General features: G+C 39.2%; 1 protein-coding gene across 1 annotated transcript in view; it reads left to right on the top strand.

Annotated features, from left to right (window-relative positions):
* The window catches only part of LOC120771370 (peptidylglycine alpha-hydroxylating monooxygenase), a 34,192-nt gene extending 12,190 nt beyond the window's left edge, over window positions 1-22,002 (top strand). Inside the window, exons 4-8 of the mRNA XM_040099329.1 lie at window positions 6,998-7,070; window positions 12,332-12,464; window positions 13,864-13,912; window positions 21,291-21,629; window positions 21,685-22,002. Of these exons, the coding sequence (XP_039955263.1) occupies window positions 6,998-7,070; window positions 12,332-12,464; window positions 13,864-13,912; window positions 21,291-21,629; window positions 21,685-21,853 (763 nt within the window). The 3' untranslated portion in view covers window positions 21,854-22,002. The remainder of the gene's footprint in view (window positions 1-6,997; window positions 7,071-12,331; window positions 12,465-13,863; window positions 13,913-21,290; window positions 21,630-21,684) is intronic.
* The last annotated feature ends 334 nt before the right edge of the window (window positions 22,003-22,336 follow it).

The raw sequence follows: 22,336 nt of genomic DNA, 5'->3' as shown, positions 1-22,336 counted from the left end.
AACTTTCATATAGTTCCGCTGTCGAAGGAAAACATTCGAGAAACGAAAGTGCAAATATACTCCGCACAGAACTTTCGTAAATTGTCCAAATATATAAATGAGAAAAAAAATTAAATTCTCCACTTATCAACTTAAAAGTGCGAGAGGACTGCAAGTTGTTATTAAAGGTATTGAGCCAAGTGTTGAACCCATGTAAATCCTCGAAACACTCGAAAGATCACGGTTTTAACCCAACAAATGTTGTAAATATCTTTAATAAAAACAAAATCCCACAGCCTATGTTTAAAGTTGAGCTTGAACTGGAAAACAAACAACTGGGAAAAAAGTGTGTGCACCACATTTATAAAATTCAATATTTGCTCCATCGTGGATCACTGTGGAGGAACCGCATAAAAGAAACAATGTACCAATTGCCAAGAGTATGGTCACACCAAGTCTTACTGCACACTTCGCGCAGTGTGTATAGCTTGTGGAGAGTTGCATGACTCTGCCACTTGCACACCGAACAAAAAATACCCAAATGCAAAAAAGTGTGGAAACTGCGGTGGAAAACACAGCAAACTAAAGAGGTTGTCCAGTTTATAAGAAGCTAAAAAACGGATCAACCAACGTGTAGTCTCCGAACGCAATCATAATGTACCGAACGTTGTATCCTCCAATTTGAGTCCGCTGATAGCTCCATCAATAACCGTCAACGGCGTATCGTTTGCTAACGTCTTAAAATCAAGCTTAGGAAAACACACTGCTGCAACTACTTGCTTACCGAAGTTCAAAATAATGAGCTAGCTTAAAATTGTTTTATGGAATGCAAATGGTATTCCTCGCCATAAACTAGAGCTGTCAAAATTTCTTAACGACAAGGAAATTGATATAATGCTTCTTGCAGAAACTCACCTAACTAATAAATATAACTTGAATATATTGGGATATACCACCTATTGTACGAATCATCCAGGTCAATCTGGAGTCTCATTAAACACCATTCTTTAACTGGAACTGCTGAGAATTATCTGCAAGCAACATCAATATGCGTGCAGACAAAGCAAGGTGACATTTCTGTGACCGCCGTATATTGTCCCCCAGTTTCACGATAACAGAAAAGCAATTTATAGATTTCTTCAGCTCGCTGGGAGAGTGCTTTCTTGCTACAGGTGATTATAATGCGAAACATCCTCACTGGGGTGGTGTTCCCGGTTATGTAAGCCTAAAGGCAATTATTCAACGCCCTTATATGTAAAAGAAGCTAACTTGATTACGTGTCTCCTGGTAAGCCTACATATTGGCCGGCAGACCCGAAAAAGCTGCCGGATATATTTGACTTCGCAGTAACTAGAAAAATTCCTCACAGCCTTATTAGTGCAGAAACAAGAGTAGACCTCTCATCAGACCACTCACCAGTTCTCTTCACTTTGTGGCATCAGTCACTCTATAAAGAGTTACCCTAGATGCTCACGTCAAAAGCTACAAACTGGTTAAAGTTTAAAAAATACATCAGCACACACACAGAACTCAAACCAAATTTAGATACACCGGCGATATTGAAAACACCATCGCAGCATTCGAATCAACCATCATAACAGCCACCAAAATTTCAACTCCTCAAAAAGGTTATATGGAAAACAAACAGCATAGCCTAACTGTTTAAATGAGTTAAGCCCCTCCCCCCACTCTACCTGAGAAAACTGACAAACCATAATAAAACAGCTTAATTCACCACAGCTGATGACACTACAACACAACACCAAATTAAAACACACCACACCTGTACACCAACCCAACCAACAAAAGGAATGGACAACGAGAAAGCTCACACAATTCGATCTACACAAGCCGCACATCAACATTCGCACATTAACATTCGCCTACAAGAGATTTGATTCCATACTGCTCCGCGTCAACACCATCTTTCGTTTATTTACTTCGTGCGGCATCAATCCTACATGCAACAAAATACGTACGATCAACTGATCTCACCGAATACTGTTTCGTCTGCTCACCGTATTATTTACATTTTTACATTATTTTAATTTTTTTTTATTGGTAAATATAAATGTCAAAGTTACTGATTTGAATTAAATTAATTCAAATTACATCCAAAAAAAACGAAAGCAGTTTTTCTCGCCCCCGTTTAAACACTAACTAATAGGGAAATTGAAATACTCGTATTACAAAAACGACGCCTACGAAGGTAGTGGCAGGTTCATAGATCACCAGCCTCAAAACAACTGATGAGTATATTCAAAAGCTGTCACCGACTAGTACAAAGCACCCGTTGTGGAAAGCAGATCAAACTCTAAGTGCGGCAGTAGAGTGAAATGCCAATACGTGACAATAATGGCAAATGGGCTCGAAGTGATGCAGAAAAATCAGCAACCTTCGCTGCTCATCTAAAAAATGTCTTCCAGCCAAACCCAGAAACTAATGACTTTACACTGTCAACCGTACCCTATTTGGTGGAATCTGAGCCAGTGAAATTCGTACCTGAAGATATATCAAAAATAATTGTGGAGAAACTGAAACCAACGAAAGCTCCTGGGCACGACTTAATTACTCCAAAAGTGATTATTGAGCTACCAAACTGTATGTTTTTCAATGCAATCACAAAACAAGCTCACTTTCCTCAACAATGGAAAAAGTCAACTATAGTGTTGTACATAAACCTGGAAAGGACAAAACGCAGCCATCCTCCTATAGGCCAATCAGCTTGCTATCGTGCATGTCAAAAGGATTTTAAAGACTTCTTATGCTCCGCATTAAGCCACATCTTCAAACTCACAACATAATACCATCTCACCAATTTGGCTTCAGGGAAAAGCATGGAACGATCGAGCAAGTACATAGGATCACATCTGAAATTCGAACAGCTTTTGAAAAACGGGAAATTCAGCTCAGCAATATTTCTTGATAACGCGCACGCTTTTGATGGAGTATGGCTAGATGGTCTTATGTATAAAATAAAAACACTACTCCCGCAAAACACCCTCAAACAATTAAAGTCCTACCTTTATGATCGAAATTTTGTAGTTCGATGTAATACCACTACATCTGAAGCCCAAACGATTGAAGCTGCTGTACCACAACGCAGTGTTCTTGGCCCAATGTTGTATGTTTTATACACTTCAGATATTCTAATAAACGGCCGCTTGACTATGTATACTTTTGCCGATGACACTGCAATAATCAGCCGCTCCAAGTGCCCAATTCATGCAAATGCGCTCCTAAGAAATCATATTGAAGCTGTGGCCAACTGGTTCGCAAACTGGAGGAGCAAAAATGTAAGCACTTTACATTTACCCTAAACAACAGCGGCTGTTCGCCTTTGACACTAAACAACACACAAATACCACAAACCCATCACGTTACTTATCTAGGGGTTCATGTGGATAGGCGACTTACTTGGCGAAACCACATAGAGGCTAAAAGGACTTATCTGAAGTTAACGGCAGGTTCTTTGCATTGGCTTATTAACTCTCGCTCACCCCTGAGTCTGGAGTATAAAGTCATTATATACAACACAGTTTTAAAACCGATTTGGACTTATGGATGTGAGCTGTGGGACAACGCGGAGCAGCAACATCGAAATTCTTCGTCGTGCGCAATCAAAAATTCTTCGTACAATCACCGGAGCACCGTGGTATATCCGAAACGAAAACATCCAACGCGACTTAATAATTCCAGACGTACGAACTGCAATAGAGCGGTGGGCTTTAATCTTTCACACCATACGTTCGATAGAACCTTATTCGCGATGTTGAGGAGGCTTATCCCACGTTAATTGGAGCAGATTGTGGGGTCTTCCTTTTTGTGGATTGGGCAGAGCACACTTAAATTCCAATCGTTCGCCGCCGTGTTTGAATAGCTTCAGACAGGTGATTGCTATTGGAACTTCTTCATGGTCAGGCAATGGAACGTCTGCTCCTCGTCATCGACGGGTGAATCGGGTTCGCCTTCTAATGGCGTTATGAATGCCATTCAGCTGGCTGAAGAAGTGTTCTCTCCACAATTTTCATGCCTCTTCAACTCTCTCCTCGTCGTACTTTTGCATTTTCCGAAAACCAATGGTTTCGGTTGCAGCTCTACGTAGCTTGAAATACCGTCCCACAGTTTCTTTATACCGAGTTGTTGACGAGTGCTCTCGGAGAGCAGCAGTGCAAAAGTAGAAAATAGTTCGGAAGTCTGTTGTGATAGCAGTTTCTCGGCGTCGAACCTTCCTTGTGTTCGTTTTTTGCTGCACAGAGGCGGGTGCGAATCTTGGCTGCTACAAGATAGTGGTCCGAGTCGATGTTACGACCTCGGAGCGTATGCACGTCTAGAACACTGAATACGTATCTTCCGTCTATTACAACATGATCGATCTGGTTGGTAGTTTTTTGATCCGGAGGCAGCCAGGTAGCTTGATGTATTTTCTTTTGCTGGAATATAGTACTACAGATAACCTTATGCCGGGCCCCGGCGAAGTCAATCAGCCTCAGCCCATTTGGGGATGTTTCGTCGTGGAGGCTGAATTTACCGACCGTAGTGCCAAAGACACCTTCTTTGCCTTTGGAGACAGCTCCCATAAGCGCGCACCAAGCGCTCATAGAAGGCATCTTTTTTGGTCACATCGTCCTTCTGTACCGTCTGGGCGTGGGCGCAAATCAGCGATATGTTGAAGAACCTCGCTTTGATGAGGATTTTGGCTAGACGTTCATTCACCGGAGTGAATGATAGTACTCGGCGACGGAGTCTCTCTTCCACCACGAATCCAACACCAAACTTGCGCTCCTTCATATGGCAACTGTAGTAAATGCCACAAGGACCAACTCGTCTCTGTCCTTGTCCCGTTCATCGCATTACTTGGACGGCGGTGATGTCAGCCTTTATTTTCGTGAGGACATCAACCAGCGGCCTTCCCAATTAAGGGTCCGGACATTCCAGGTGCATGCCCTTATATCGTAATCCTTATTTCGTTTGCCATGGTCGTCATCAAAAGGGTGGTCTCTCATCCCAGGCAGTTGGTAATCTTTCATTGGGGGGGCTTTTTAGGTGGCGGGTCCCAAACCCAGCGCACAAACCTATGTAGGCCTTCGAACGGATGTTCTTAGGCTACCCAGAGGATACTTGGTCAAAGACCGGAAGTCGTGAGCTGCTTGAGACATACATATGTAAAAAACTGGTTTCTGGCCACTTCCAAGTGAATGGCGATCAGAGAACTTTCCTGACTTGCGTGAACTTCTACACATGAGTCTATCCTCCATCAATCATCAGTTCCTTTTTTTATCTGTTCATACGTAATAAGTTTTACTATAAATTTCAAAAACAATGCGGTATTTTAAGAATTTTCGGCTGATTTGCATTTAAATGATATGTGTTCTTTCCATGATCCATAAAATTGGAATCCGTTCATTATTAAATGGGAATATTATTTACTTATTGTTTTGAATATATATTAATGGTATGAATATATATGTAGTAACGGTGTGTAGCAAAAGGGTGATATAGTAAAATGATAATTAATTGAGTGAAATACATTGTCTATTCTCCAAAAAATAAGGTGACATTGTATTTATTTTGAAAATTCCTTATTTAATCTTCCAAATAAATTTCATCCCCTTCAAAGTAATCCCCTGCCGATGCAAGTGCCGATGCAAGTGCATGCCAACGGATTTTCCAATCTTCGAAACACTGGTTGTAGTCACTTTCCGGGATGGCCTTCAGTTCCGTCTTTGCTGCGGCTTGAATCTCCTCTATCGTATAAAAACGGTGTCCCCGGAGCGGTCTTTTGAGCTTGGTGAACCGCCAGAAGTCGCACGGCGCCAGATCAGGTGAATACAGAGGTTGCGGAACGATATGGGTTGAGTTTTTGGCGAAATGATCACGAATTACGAGGGCAGTATGGGATGGTGCATTATCGTGGTGTAAAAACCAAGAATTGTCTTTCCACAATTCCGGCCTTTTTATGCGGATAGCGTTACGCAAACGACGCATAACGTTCAAATAATATTCCTTGTTGACTGTTTGAACGGTTGGAAGGAATTCCTAATGCACAACACCACGATAATCGAAGAAAACAGTCAACATGACCTTGATTTTTGAGCGACATTGGCGCGATTTTTTTGGACTCGGCTCTTTTGGCACGATATTCGCTCGATTAATCGGTTGTTTTTGGGGTCGTAAGCATAGATCTAAGTCTCATCGCCAGTTATAATGCGTTTCATGACACCCTGGTAGTCGAAAAGCATCGTTTCACACACTTCAACGCGACGCCTTTTTTTTCCAAAAAATTCAATGTTTTCAGTACCAGTCGAGATTTGACGCGCTTGAGGCCCAAAACATCCTTCGATATGGTATTGGCTGAGCCTTTCGATATACTATCTTCATCAGCAAGGCCTCTAATTGTTAATCGACGGTTTTTCAACACCAAATGTTACATTTGTTGAACGTGAGCTTCGTCGGTTGAGGTTGATGGTCGCCCTGGACGCTCTTCGTCTTCGACACGTTCACGGCCGGCTTGGAACTCACTATACCACTTGTAAACATTTTTTTTAGACAAAGCCTCATCACCAAAGGCTTTCTGCACCATCCTCAACGTATCCGCAGCAGAAAATTGATTCCGTAAACAAAATTTAATGCAAATTCTTTGCTCAACAAATTTCGACATCGCAAAAAACGAAAAACTCACGTGTCTCAAACACTAATGAATATTTTGACATGAAATTTGACATAAATGTGACTGACAGCACCTAAAAAAAAATAATTCTCCAAATCCTTCGACGCGCGCAGTTTAAATTCAAATATTTTATTTTTTGAGCACAGTAGTATATACGTCTCTAGCTCTCGTATTAGTTGTATCGCATTATAAAAATATGAAATTTATTAAGTTTATTTTAATTACTTTAAATTAATAATAAGAATATGAATCTGGGGAGGTATATACATATAGTTTGTGTTATACATCTTCTCAATATAACAAAAAACATGGCCATACTTAAATATATTAAAAAAATATATTTTTTAGGAATTGTGGAGAGATGTCTAAAGAGTATTCTGCTGATTCAGCCAGTCCATGCGGTGTTCATTCACATTCACAGGTAAGCACATGAACATACATAAGATAGCAGCTTCTAAGTAATTTATTATAAGGCAAAAAATTGTACACATATAAATATAAATTTGTAAATGCTCGATTTTTTTTGTTGGATTATTATATTCGAAATATTAAAATAAATAAAGTGTGCTATAATTATTAAGACAATAAGGAAAATGAAATTGTCCGTTAACAGATTAAACTTTGTTGTTATCCAAAATCAAAGGTATTAGTTTGCTTAGCACTGATTGGATTTTGATACTCTATCGTAAGACCTTATCTTGATATCACTTTGCATTAATCAAACCATTTATCTCCGTTATGCTTTTTGTAGATAGATATTCAAGTTTTGGTATCTGATGGATTCAAAGCTTCGATGTCTGATTTGTGATAAAGCTGGGAGCTCACAGAGGAAGTGAAGAACCGTTTTCTCGCTTCCTTCAATGTCTGACTTGTGATAAAACTGGGAGCTCACAGAGGGAGTAAAGAACCGTTTTCTCGCTTCCTTCGAGTTTTCAGCTACGGCGCGTGCTATAGTGGAGTATTCCCATTTCTAACGCATGTTCTCCAAATGGCCAGTTTCCTGTTATGGTAGCTGTTAGCATGTATATACTTGTCCTGGAACTATGTACGTACTTAGTCCTTGGATTTTGCTCTGTCGTAATTTGGCCATGTCTGTTTCGTTATCTTCAATTTGATTGTAGATCTCCATCTATTCTGCGCTGTTTGTTCAAATTGAGTATGGAGCTCTCTCTTGATCGCTCCTGGCGGAGATGGAATTGTCTCTGCCTCGGATTCGTCTAGAAAGGCTCCTGACTTAGACAACTTGTCTGCGTTTTCGTTGCCAAAAATGTTAGTATGACCGGGAACTCAAATTATGGACAAGTCGATCTGACCTGCTTAAAGCAGTGCTTGGTTTGTTTACTACGATGGAGTTGATCATTGGCAATAGAACTTTACAGGCCTTCTCTATGCCCGGTACTTCCGCTTGGAAGATACTAGCTGAGTTATGTAGATCGTGAGATATCACGAATTTTGGAGAATACCCCTGCCCCTACACCGCAGTCCATATCAGACCCGGCGGTATAAATTGAGGTAGAATTGTCCTCCCCTACTAAACATTTTCCCTGTTCTCATCTAGAGGGTATTCTTTCCTGGAAGTTCCTATTGAAGTCCAACCCTAGAAGGATATCTTAGTTGCTGGAGCATGTCCAGCGCATCATCCAATAACTCTTGCACATGCCCACAGAACTACATATATGCGGTTTTAGGCTCCAGTTCCTGCTGAGTATCCTTTTGCACGTATATTACGCTATATAAGCTTTCCTAATGCGTTTCTCAATATTCATTTCAGTTTGGTATCTACCTCGATCCCAAATTCTTCGCTGTGGGGGATAGAGGAATCGTAGTACCATCGAGTGAGAGAAGTTTAAATTAAGATATTTTGGTTTATAGCATCAGCTACGTCTTACTAGGGTTAACACCTGGTCAATTTTTCGTGGCCAATAAGTGTATTCCAACGCAGGATAACTCTTGCCAACAGGTGCTAAGTAGGCAATTGAAAAGTAAAGTCCTCTCTCGACGAACAAAAACCAAACTCTATAAGTCGCTCATAATTCCCGTCCTGCTATATGAAGCAGAGGCTTGGACGATGACATCAACTGATGTGTCGACGTTGAGAGTTTTCGAGAGAAAAGTTCTGCGAAAGATTTATGGTCATTTGCGCATTGGCCACGGCGTATATCGCATCCTCCTTTATGTTGCTAAGGGCTTTTTCTATGTCTATTGCTTTAGGGGTAAAGGCTTCTCTATTACGTTTACTAATTTACTACGTGCAGGATAGTTTCTGTTTATCGATCCTTAATTTATGCATGTTGTGCAATCGATAAATGATTGATCTGATGTGTATATCCATTAGTATCTCTAGGACCTTCAGTATGAACTAGGTGAAGCTTATGGGCTAAAGTCTTTGGCATTATCGTGTGTTCTCTTTGGTTCTGGTATGAACACCACCTAGACCCTTTTCTATTCTACTATTTCTTTGTTGATTATGAGACCGGACTGGTCTACCATGCTTGTAGCTTGCCTTGTTTGAACATCTACTGTCGTGGGCCTAGGAAGTGCGTGTTCATTAGAACTTCAAGTTATTCTCCAGCAGAGGAGGTCCAAGCAATTAGCTATGCCTTTAAATATGCAATATCGGTATGTTCTTGGGATATTATATTACTCAGCCTGGCGGATTATTTGCAATTTTTTATTGATAAAAAGAAAGACTTCCATATCTGCCTTTGCTGGCGGCTTGTTTGTATACCTTCATGATATCTTTATAAGGCTGCCAAATTTTAGTCTTATAACTTTCATTGAAGGTTAGTTGGGTTCTTAAGGTCAGGCATAGATAGCTCATCGGGGACCTTCCAGTCATCAGCGATAAAGCTATTTGTTTCCGTTGATAGTATGAAATCCAGTACTTTCTCCCACCCTGAAAATCTATCCGAACTAGGGAATATGAATGCTGGTTTATCGCCTCTATTACAAGTGCCTTAATTGCTATTTAGAAAGTATTGTAAGAGTGACTCACCTCTAATGGTCGTACAAGAGCTTCTCCATAGTGTGGTTTCTCATCTTTAATAAGTTGCCACTCGTCTATCCCGAGAATACATTTTTTTTGAGCTTTATACACCGGATGAGTTTTTCGCCCGATTCCTTTCTTTGGAATGTCTTTAGTGGGTATGAGCTTCAGTTTGATTCCTTCAAATGCGTCGTTGATTTTACCAACGCTACCCATTAAGAAGTCCAAGAAGTTCTGGTCCGCACATCTAAGGGTTTCGGAAGAGTCAAACTCAGGGTGGGAACTTGCCGTACGTAGCTGAGAACTAGATTCGCCAACCTAACGTCGTCATGATTGGTGATTGGCGAGGAGGAGGACTCGTCTATGATGAATACTGGAAGTCTGTCCTTGGCCATACCACTGAAAGGCTTTGCTGTATTTTTGGCAGGGTTTCCAGCGAGTCGTTATGGGAACAGTTCCTCTTCTGTTAGCTGTTGTGCCTTATAGTTTCCGCATGAAGTTGCGATGACTTCATTTTCAAGAGACTTTCGTTCTCCACTATTTGTGTAAACCAAAGCGCCGGCAGCCTGATCTGTGGCGATTTTCTCGAGTGCAAAAACTGCTCTCTGTACAGGCTTTTCCTCATTTGATTTTGAGATCGCTGTATTTCACCTTAGGCCGCCAGAGTACTTCGATTGGTATTCAAGGCCGCCTTACAGGTGAATGATTCCATATATAGGTTTTGGCTACATTGGCTGGTAACCTTTTTTTTACTGATGTCACTGGTGTACTGTGGCTGGGCCAACCGGTAGTACTCTACCGTCCTTTGACTGAGCTTTTCATGAGCTGGGCATGTTTGGTTGCGGTGCCGTGGGGAAGGAGCTCCAGTCATGGTAAGCAATACATCCGAAATGGGAACGCACATTACTTTTACGAGCTAAGAGATGGATAAATAAATCCTCTGTTTTACGACAGTCGGGTGGAAATTTAATAGCTGATCGCGAACAGTCTCCTCCTTCTGTACGCATGCCGGCTCTGCAGACGAGTGGCCAACCCTTTTCGGCTAAATTCTTCTTCTTTACTGGTTTAGACTCTGCCTCCGCGGTTATATCCGAGTTAACAATAGCGAGCCATTCGTTTCTCCCTTTTGCTATGTATGCTAATTGGAGACTCCAAGCGAAACCAGGTCCTTTTCCACTTAGTATTTCCAAAGGAGTGTAGGTCTTCCTGTTCCTCTGCTTCTCTTAATTCGCTGAACTCGTAACGTCGACTCATCAGATGTTGTTATCGTCCATGCCTCTGCACCATATAGCAGGACGGCAATAATAAGTGACTTATAGAGTTTGGTTTTTGTTCGTCGAGAGAGGACTTTACTTCTCAATCGCCTACTTAGCCCGAAGTAGCACCTATTGGCAAGAGTTATTCTGCGTTGGATTTCGATGCTGACAGTATTGTTGGTCTTGATGGACGGAACTATCAACGATTTCCAAGTTACGAAGTGAGATCCTAGTCGCGAGTGCGACGACTGTTTTTTTTTTGATGACAGGAGATATTTCGTCTTGCCCTCGTTCACTACCAGACCCATTTGCTTCGCTTCCTTAACATTCTCGGGAAAGCAGAACGAACGGTGCGGTCGTTGAGGCCAATTATATCGAGCAGTTGTTCACTCTTATGGAAGATAGTACCCTCCCAATTTAGCTCTGCAGTTCGAATTATTTTCTCCAAGAGCATATTGAAAAAATCGCTCCATAGGGAGTCGCCTTGTCTGAAACTTCGTTTGGTATTGATCGGCTCGGAGAGGTCAGTTTACAGAGCCATTTGGGATACCAAATGCAGACATCGCATCATAAAGGCAGCTGCATTTCGTCCTGTCAAAAGCAGCTTTACAATCGATGAAGAAGTGGTGTGTTTTAACACTTTTTTCACGGGTCTTCCAAGATTTGACTCATTGTAAATATCTGGTTAGTTGTTGATTTCCCAGGCCTAAAGCCCGACTGATAACGTCCAATCAGTTTGTTAACGGTAGACTTTATACTTTCACACAATACGCTCGATATAACCTTATATGCGATATTGATGAGACTTATCCCACGTTAGTTGGCGCAGATTATGGGGACTCCCTGTTTGTGGATGAAGCCATGTGTAAAAGTTTACGCAAGTGATTAAAGTTCTCTCATTGCCCTTCATTTGGAAGTGGCCAGAAACGATTTTACATATGGCTCAAACAGGTCACAACTTCCGGTCCTAGACCAAGTATCGTCTGGGTAGCCAAAGAACATCGGTTTCAATGCGAGCTAAAGTAAGAAGGCAAAAACTTCCCTCCACAGGGTTGTGAGCTGGGCTTGGGAGCCGACATGTAAAAAAGCCTCCCAATGAAAAATTCCCAACAGCCTCGAATGTGAGACCCCCCTTTTCGGCTAACTCGTGGGACCAAATATGAACGACAACATTAACAAAAACAACAAATAGCACTTCGGCGACTAACGCTTCGACAAGGACAACGACTGACATTACGACCTATCGGATTCCTATAACGTAGAGCATGGAGCTCTTGCATAGATATCTAGGTGCTATATAGTGAATGTTCTCTTTCAAACAGGTCTATATTAAGCAATATACTTTATTAGAAAGAAATCACCACATAGCCTTTATGATAAAGAAATATGATACCAAAAATGGAACTGAAACTTTTTGTTGTATTTTGTCTTAATTTACAGATCTTATATGCATGGGCGAGAGATGCGCCTAAATTGGATTTACCCAATGGTGTTGGATTTAAGGTTGGTCTAAATACCCCAATCAAATATATTGTTCTTCAGGTTCACTACGCTCACATTGATAAATTTAAAGGTAAGATATTCCAATTTATTAGCCGAAGTTTTATAGTGTTAGTAAAGGCAAATCAAAACATGCTCAATATCATACACGGTTGTCTAGGTAAATAACATAACGGTGTCAAATGTTACCGTAATGTCTGTACAGGTATTTAAATAGAGTTTGCTTGAGATGGTGCATTTAGTCAAAAAGGTTTTTGACGCCTGAATTCGTAGTACGTAGACAAAATTAAAAGTTAAAAGGAATTAACTAGAGTGTTTTCTCGTTACCCCGCTCTATAGTTGCAAACTCCCTCAACTCATCAGAGAGCGTTACAAAAGAAAGGATGTTCTCCTTCTTACCGCATACTACTATTGCCAAAGTAGAGAGCGACACAAAATCCCTAATATGCTAGTGGAAAGGACAATATTATGTTATGTTTGCAATGTACAAGGAAATCGTCCGACCTGTCAACAACAACACGACATCATTATTGTCGCCTTGGTATAGAGAAATGCAGACGAAGAAGCCTCAGACGTGTCAGAACAACTTCACTCCTTATGATAAAAGAATGTCACCTGTTGTATCCTGTCAAACGCCTACATGGTTTCGGTTAGGGAACACAATGCACTCCAACAGTTTCTGATGGGATGCTTTCGCCGAACTTCGCATGAATGTAAAAATCTCTTTGCATGCCGAACGAATTCCACTCATCTAACACCCCTCTGCCGATGGTTACACTCCGTTAAAACAATACCGCTTTAACGTGCTCCACAAAAATGGGTAGTAAATACGAACAGCACTACCTGACTTGTTTTTGGGATTACGTGGTCTGGAGGAATGAGTCAAAATTAAATATTTTTGGTTTGAATAGCGGCAAGAAAGTGCCCCAATAAAGCATTAAATATAAAAGATTTAACTCCAACTGTTAAACGTGGATGTGGAAACGTGTTAGTATGGGGTTGTGTGACCACAACGGGAGTTGGGAAAAGGTGTATTAAATGATTTTACTGTATATGTCAACAAGACAACGGTACTTGCACCAACTTATGTCATGATTCTCTTATAACACTGAGAAACTACTTACGCCTCCCCAATTTCCGGATGTAAACTTTATATAACATACTAGCTTTGAACACCACTTATGTAATTTTTGAAGGAGTGTGTTTTTCTAATAAATATGCATATTTGTGCCTAAAATGGATAAAAGTGGCTGAAAACCTGCCTTAGACCCCTAGGCGGTTGCCCCAGAACTTAACCCTTCCTTCCTTATTAGATATCCATACTATACTTATTTCATATTTACAATTAACACAAAAATTTTCCAATGAACGAAATCAGTCAAACAATGTATTATTATTAACTCGCTCAAAAGGTTAAATTCTTATGTGGCTAATTTGCCTTAAGTTCTTGTATGTTTATCTATATTTTCCAGATGGCAGCACTGACGATTCTGGCGTCTTCATTGATTACACATTAAGACCGTGAGTACCACTTGGCTTCATATACGTATGTATATAATAAAATAACATTGCATACATTTTCAAGTTTCGGTTTCGGTAAAGACCCCACATAAATAAGAATTAGATAGTAAGAACTTAGTAGCTTCATTAAATTTTGTGTTCGGAATTAAATTTATGGTGTTGAAACGTTCAGAATGTTGGAAAAAGCTTTCGGTGATAACTGACGAGATCGAATTGACGACGAACAGATGGCCATCAACATCAACTGATGATCAACACGTCAATAGAATAAAGGAATTAGTGCTTGAGAATAGACGATTTACAGTCAGAATCAGTTTTGACTGACTTACTCTTCCACAAGATACTGCCTTAGACAGGCAGCAGGCACGATTCATGTTGCCCGCTAAAGATACACCTCTTTCGGGATCACGCCCAATTAGTCTTATCTAACTTTACTGGACTTGGGAAGCAGTACGCCTACGTACTAAACTCTTAACTTCGGCTGCGTTAGCTTGCATTTGGCCTTGCGGGACCGCCGTTAGGCATTACTTCGCCGGACCAAACTGGGCAAGAATGCCTCTTCAGAAACTCTTTTCGTGGTTATTCAGCTGGTCTCAAGCTTCTTCGCTGTCGTTATCTTATTCTGAGTTCGTAGATCGCTTTTGCGGCCCATTCTTTGATTTTCGCCCATACCAACTTTGATTGCAGCATGTGGCTTATAATGTTGTCAGGCGTCATCCTTTGGTTTATTATTCCTTCGATGGTAGTTCTCTTCACTTCGTATCTCGAACAGAAGAAAAAGATATGCTCGGCGTTTTCGTTGGCACTGCTGCAGAATGAACATTTTGTGTCATCGTCGCACGTTGGGGTAAAATGTATCGATTTTGGAGAATAATTCAAAAATCAAAATTCAAGGTACAAGTAAATTTTTGATATCAAACAAAAGTAGAAAAATTCTACATCACTAACTGAACAAATATTTGGCAAAAAATTTACAGTTTTCTTGTAATATTCTCTGAAAATTGCCAGTTTATTTCTTTTTGAATGCGCACAGTGATATACGTGATTTTTTTAATTTTTCGAAGTTTTTTATTTTCTTTGACTGGACAAATCTTGAGAAAATTGTAATGGAGCCTTCTTGTTCAGGTAATTTAGTAAATACAAAAAGATTTCATTTGTGTTTTTACGTGTCTCTAGGTATTTTAATTTTTTTTGGGCGAAAGCCTTAAAATATTGGGATTTCGACCTTATATGCAGACATATAGTTGTGAGTTAAGTGTAATCTATGGCTGTTGTAGTTTCTTTTTGTAAAAAAAAAGTTGCGCCAATACTGCGCACTTTCTCAGTATGTGCATTTCTTTATGCGAACTGCCTGGTCAAATATACACGAATTTCTCAAGGCAGAAGAAGAACAAATACAGCAATTGCAAAAAAAAGGTTTGTTATTGTTTTTGTTGTTCAGTGGATGCCTGTTTGCTTTGTTCACACCCTACGTTACGATAAGCGGCAGTTTAAATGCATAAGAACATATTCCGGAATAGTCTAAAATTCGCGTTTTACTTACATATGTATAATGGATGTATAACGTAATGCCGACAATCAAAATCTCGAAATTTAGAATCCCGACACTCAAAATACCGACAAATCAAAACACCGACAAATCACAATACCGACGAATTATGAAAAGGTGGCGTTGTTCGTTCGAGGCAGTGCGGCCTTCGGCCTCCGGCCACGAACACGCTCAGGATCATAACCCTTAGTCGGCAGAATTCTCTTTCTGTGCTTCGATAGAAATAAGGGCGGACAAGATAAAACATTTTTCACATGTCGGCAGTTTGGTTTGTCGGTGTTTTGATTTGTCGGTGTTTTGAATAAAATTTTGATTTCTTACATTTTGTAATAATTAATTAATATGGCATAAGGTTCTTATCTAAGGTTTAGGGTATATGTAAAATCATGATAACCGACATTGTTTTTTCCCGCGCAATTTTTATTACTAATGTTTGTATGTCATGTGCAGTCGAGAGAAATAACAATAGTGATGTATATTTAACTAACATGGTAAAAGCGATACCGACATTGACTACATTTAAAGAGGATAAAAATATTATTATCTTCCTTATAGGAACCAGTTCTAATGTAATTTGGGTTCCTCGTCAAAGTCTTTATGACATAATGAAAAACTCTGGCTGTGATAAATTTAATGAAAAATTTGAATTTTTAAAAGAGCAATTGAAAAAGCGTATTGAGCCATCTGATGAATTTATAAAAGAGTTTGATGACAGGATAAAAACCTTTATTAGTCAATTTAAAATTCGTTGGAGCAGAGCCAATAGGAATGAAGAGCGTTTCCTTAGAATAAACCAAAGTTAGCTGGATTTTTTGATAGGTTTCACCCATTCACAAGGAATGAAACGTGGCCGCAAAGAACTTTCATTTGAAGAATCAAATGAGAAAACGAAGCAAAAAAAAGTAAATTTTTAAGTGATAGTGGCCTTTGTCTTTTTTAGCTTATGCTGCACAAATGAGTTTTAGAGCTTCAGGGCAAGTGGAAGCGTCAAAGTTAGTGAAAGAGGTTGCAAGTTCACCATCGAGAGCGAAAAAATTTCATAAAAGTATTGCCAAATCATCACTATCACAGCAAATGTCCAAAGAAGACGCTTTATTTGTTTTGGTGGAAGCAAAGTTATCTCGACAACAGTACAATGTTATAAGGCAATCTGCTCCAGATAGGTTTCCTTGCTATTCATATGTCCAATCAGCAAAAAAAGATTGTTATCCTAGACGTGAGAGCATGCATTTTTGCGAGATTTCAGCACAAGTAAGCTTGCAAGCCCTTTTAGACCATACCACTGAGCGTATAACTTTAGCCCAAAATGACGTAATTAAAACATTGAACGATGAGGAAATGACGAACTTATGCTTGTACACTAAGTGGGGATTCGATGGAAGCTCTGTACACAGCTCATATAAGCAAGCGTACCATAATCCGGGTGCAAATGATTCATCAGTTTTCATCACCTGTATTGTTCCAATCAGGTTGATTTGTGGAAGCAAAATTAAGTGGCAAAATCCGCGCCCAGCTTCTACCAGGTTCTGCAGGCCTTTAAAAATTGAATTTGTAAAAGAGTCCACAGGTGTTTCTAGAACAACATCTACACAAAAATGTTATTTATTTAATGAGAGTGGCAATAATAATGAAGTTGATGATAACGATGATGATGAAGGCGATGATAAAAATTCAAGCGAAGACGACAATGATCATGAATATGATTATAGTGATGAAGAAACAGTTTATATATTTTAAATAAAATTTGAAGCTTAAAAAAATTAAAAATTTAGAAAACCGATGTTCAGCATATTTTTGTTTTTTAAGACATAAAAAAAACAATCAAAAAACTCGAATTGCATTATTTTTTTTAATTCTTTATGATTAATTAACTAAAAAAAAAAATAACTTTTCCCTAACTAGAAGACTTGTGGGAATTAATCTCCATTTTGAGCACCATTTACCCCACTGTGCGTCGTGGCCGAATCTGTAAAGGTATTCCCTGAAACAGCCACGGCTTGTCAAGAATTGCGTCAGATAAAAGTATCGTCAGCTGTAAGACTCCTATTCATAGCTTTGGATTTTAGGTAGGCTCTACGTAACTCTGAGGCCATTAAGTCCGGAGGCATAAGACCTGATATGATACTGGCCGCTTCATGTGAGACCGTTCTGAATGAGGCCACTTTGATGGCGCATAGCCTGGTCACTGTTTTTTGGCGCAGTGCTTTTCCACATATAGGGGCCGCATACATTAGTGTTGACTGACTTACTTTACCTAGTAGGGCTCTCCTACTTTGACTAGGGCCATCAGTGTTAGCCATTATTCTTGACAGGACTGCTGTAACAGTAGTTACCTTGCTACAGGCCTTTTCAACATACGCTTTGAAATTCAATCTCGTATCAATCATAACGCCAAGGTATCTCAGGGAGTTTTGCGTTGTAATGTTGTATCCATCGATATTTAAGGTGATCGTTTCCAGTTTTTTCCTGCTCTTGATAAGCACCGCTTCCGTCTTTTCTCCGGCCAGCTGAAGCTTAGTTTCCGTGAGCCAGTCCTTAAGTTTTGCTGTGGTCGCATGGCAGAAGTTTTGAATTTGGGAGAGCTCTTAAGCAACTATCGTCACAGCAATGTCGTCTGCATAGCCAATTATTTGAGCCTCTTTTGGCAGCGGTCGGCGTAGCACCCGGTCGTATAGCACATTCCAAAGTAACGGACCCAATACGGAGCCCTGCGGTACTCCACCTGTCACCACCTAGCTTTTTGGGCCGGCATCAGTGTCGTACAGTAGCAGTCTATCAGATAGATAGCTACTGATTATCCTTAGTAGATATCCCGGAGTGTTTCTTGCCTCTAAAGCCCTAATTATATGTGGCCAGGATGCAGAATTAAAAGCATTTTTGACGTGAAGGGTGACAACTGCGCAATATTTTTTATCGCCATGCATTCACCTGGTTCCCTCTATGGCCTTGGCCGCAATGTCCGTCAATTTTCCGACTGCGTCCATGGTGGACCGATGTCTTCAGAAAGCAAATTGGTTTTCAGACAAGCCAGGCAGCTCTCCTTCTTGGTGACGTTCCAAACGTTTGCAGATCAACTTCTCCAATATTTTGGCCATCGTATCGATCATACAAAGTGATCTATACGCACTTGGCTCGCCCGCCGGTTTGTTTGGCTTCTGGAGGAGAACCAGGCGCTGCTTCTTCCATACTCTTGGGAAAACGCCTCCGTTTAGACACCTAGAAAAAATTTCTGCGAAGGCCTTCTTGATGTGTTTAACTGCAATCTAAAGCGCCATGTTTGGGATGCCATCAATTCCTGGCGCACAGGTTGGTGCCTGGTTTTTACCCTCCTTGACCTTTGCCATTACTATTTTATAGGCACACATCTCACATAGTTCTTTGAAGCTTAAGGTCTTACTTCTTTTAATAGCCTCTTTGAACTCATTTCGCTTTCTTTTAAAATATTCTCGCAGTCTTGTATGTTCTGGCGTACCTAAGTTTCTTTGGGAGAGGCGTCTCGCTCTATGACCCTCGCTTCTTAGTGCGCTAATCTCCTCGTTCCACCAGTATGCGGACCTTCGCACAGCAATGTCGTCCGCATGTTTCCAGAGCGTGAAATTATAATTGGGTCCGGTCCCGGAATCCAATCGTTTTCATCCTCTTTCTTTCCTTTTGTAGGAATGTCGCCTTCATTCCATGGGGCAACGCAGGCTACTACTCCTGCGCCCAATGCACACTCCCTTACCAGGGACCGAAGTTGCTGTTTACATACATCCGTATGTGAAATATGATTTGTGGTATACGACGGTCGCTTTTCTATATTCACATTTGATAGGAAAATATTTTTCCAGCAGCTCTTGGCGAATATTTTTTTCAAGAACCACTTGCCGAACTGCTTCATGTGATAAATAAACTCCAGACTCCAACATTATTTCACTTGTTGATTTGTGGGGATTGTCATATAATCTTATGATAAATATCTGGTGGCTTGATAAGTTATACTTATGGGAAGTGGGCGTGGTTGTTGTCTAAGTTTACCGAATTTGGTAGAAATTAAACAATTAATTTTTGAAATATACATAGGTTCCCACCTAAAGACGGGCGATTCTAAGCCCATTGTCCAATTTTTATATTAACTCTTATGAATATGAATCCTGACATGTTTAGTTAATGAGTTATCGTGGTTTTAGTAGTTTAGTAGATAGTAGGGTGGGCACCCAACGAAACAAAAAAAGCCGCAGCGAGTGTGTTTTTTTTTTACAAATTCATTGCAAACAGTATGTGGTTTTCCCCGAATTCTTATTTAGCGGGCGCTGGTTACTGTGGAAAATGTTTGGACATTTTGCTATACATTTTATTTCATTTCAAAAGTACTCCATTGTGTGATTAGCTCTTGTGAACCGCGTTTCCTTTTAAAGAAAACAAAATCACGCCTGAGCAAACGCAGCTTTCTTTGTTACAAAAAGTTATAAAAGATTATATCGTTGACTCATCAAATAACAGCTGTGACTTTTTGTGGAAAAATATCGTAAAACTTGTGAAATAGCGAAGAACAAAACTTCAGAAAGAAAAATCAACACTAGCTTAACAGCAGACCGTGCTAATATAAGAACAAGTTTACAAAGACGCAGCCGAGATTAAAGCAGAGTTGCAGAAATCACTTACTTAAAGATATCTTAACTTGAACATTTCAAAATCGAAAACCTCTAAAAAAGCCTCTCGTGATCAGAAAAATTAAAAAAGCGGATAAGTTAGATTAAAAATAAACTTTTCCCTTGTTATTTTATATGAATTCGTTTGATTTTGACATTTGAGATTGGAAAATTAAAGGAAGATCTGGGTATTACTTCATTGGATTGGCCGTTCAGTGTCTGGATCTCAATCCAATAGAGAACGTAAGGTTATAATAAACACTAAAATGTGAAAAAGTAAACCCAAAACAATAGTTAAATTGAGGGAAACAATAGAAGAAGTCTGATTCAAAGCAGTAATCGCCGAATATTTAAACGCTTAATACGAATCTATCTAAAAAAGAGATAAAAGTGTCACAAACGCTGAAGGTGGCATCACAAGTTAAGAGGCTATACCAGTGTAACGCATGAAAAGACGATTTTCGTGAGTTTTTTTTAAAAGAAAGTAATCGATTTAATGATTTAAACTTCTTTGGACGTAATAAGGTATATTTTCACCTATATTTTAAGAATTTTTTTTACAAAAATATTGAAAAATAACGGAGCTATGGCTGTCTTCGTTCCAAAAAAAAGTGCCCCAACTGCTGACAAAAAATTCAAAAAGTGTATTAACTTTAAGACATTTCCTATACAATGATCTATAATTTTTGAAAAATATCAAAAATTGGCAAAATGGCGTTATTTTGAAAAAAAAAATCGTTTTTTTAGGTAAAAAATGGTCGTTTCTTTAATGCCAAATTGACAATTTTTCAATCGTGAAATGCTGTACTTTTTCTTTCCATTTAGAAATTATTAACATAAACAGCAAAAAACTTTAAACTAAAATTTAAAGGGTTATTAAAAGTTTCAGCGCATATTTTTCACTTTAAATATCAAAATTACAAAAATTTTGAGAGCGGCATTTTTGTTTCGGTGGGTGTTATTTCACACTAACGTAGAATGTGTTGAAAGGATTACAACTGCGTATAACTCCATATCTGATAAAAATAATCATAAGGAAAACTATTAACTGTACACTTTGTAAGAGAATTTATGGAAATACTAAGTATAATATCTACCTCAAACGAATTCAAGTTATCATTTAAATGTTTAAATTTAACATTTCTACTTTGTATGTGTCTGAATAATATTTGTAAATATATGTGTATTTGTTATACAGTTTGAAAAAGCTGGCCGGAGTACTGCTTCTGGGGACAGCAGGTCTTATTCCACCAAATTCAATTGAACACATGGAGACGGCTTGCGAAATAAATGAAAATAAAACAATACACCCAATAGCTTATCGTACTCACACACATAGCCTTGGGAAAGTAGTATCTGGATATAGAGTCCGGACTGACGAACATGGTAGCCATCAGTGGACACTCTTAGGCAAAAGGGATCCCTTAACACCACAAATGTTTTACCCAGTTGAAAACAGCGATCCAATAATAGCCGGTGATTATCTTGCTGCAAGGTGTACAATGATTAGCCATCGGAAGAGAATTACAGAAATTGGGTAAAAAGGCAAAACAATTTTAAAGTAACACTGTTGTAATAATTTCTGTTTTTAGAGCTACAAATGAGGATGAAATGTGCAATTTTTATTTGATGTATTATGTTGAAAACGATGAACCTCTTAATATGAAATATTGCTTCAGTCAAGGACCACCTAACTATTATTGGAACAATCCAGATGTTGGGCTTAATAACATTCCAAATACCGAAGCCAGTACATTGTGAATCTATTACAAAATGTAGTACTAATTTAATTTTTTAAAATGTAAATATTTAATAATTGTTGAACGTCATTGTATATAAAATAAAGTGTATGTATATATGTATTTATGAAATAAAATATAAATCCTTTTCAACGTATTGGCTTGCTCATAGATCGAAAGCCTTTAATGCACTTGTTTATTAGTAGCAGTAGTGAAAAATTAAAATCTGTTTTGAATTGAAAGCTCATTATATATGTAGTTAGAAACTCAGGCATTAAATGCACATTGGTTATTTTTAATTTCCAAAATTTCTAAATTTAAGATGAAAAGCATAAACATTTCAATCAATACCAAGTAACGCAAAGTTTTTAATTATAGTTGTCGATTAGTCATTTCTCTGCTTGCTATCTTTAGGGTGTCTGCAGAGTTGCCGCAAAAATCCATAGATACATGTTAAAAAATTGCTGAGTTCATGGAGTGAAATCTCGAAACTGGACGAGACAAG

Source organism: Bactrocera tryoni, chromosome 3, assembly GCF_016617805.1.
Source record: "Bactrocera tryoni isolate S06 chromosome 3, CSIRO_BtryS06_freeze2, whole genome shotgun sequence".
Lineage (NCBI taxonomy): Eukaryota > Metazoa > Arthropoda > Insecta > Diptera > Tephritidae > Bactrocera > Bactrocera tryoni.
Note: the sequence above shows the minus strand (reverse complement) of the source record. Positions and strands in the feature narration are given on the sequence as shown.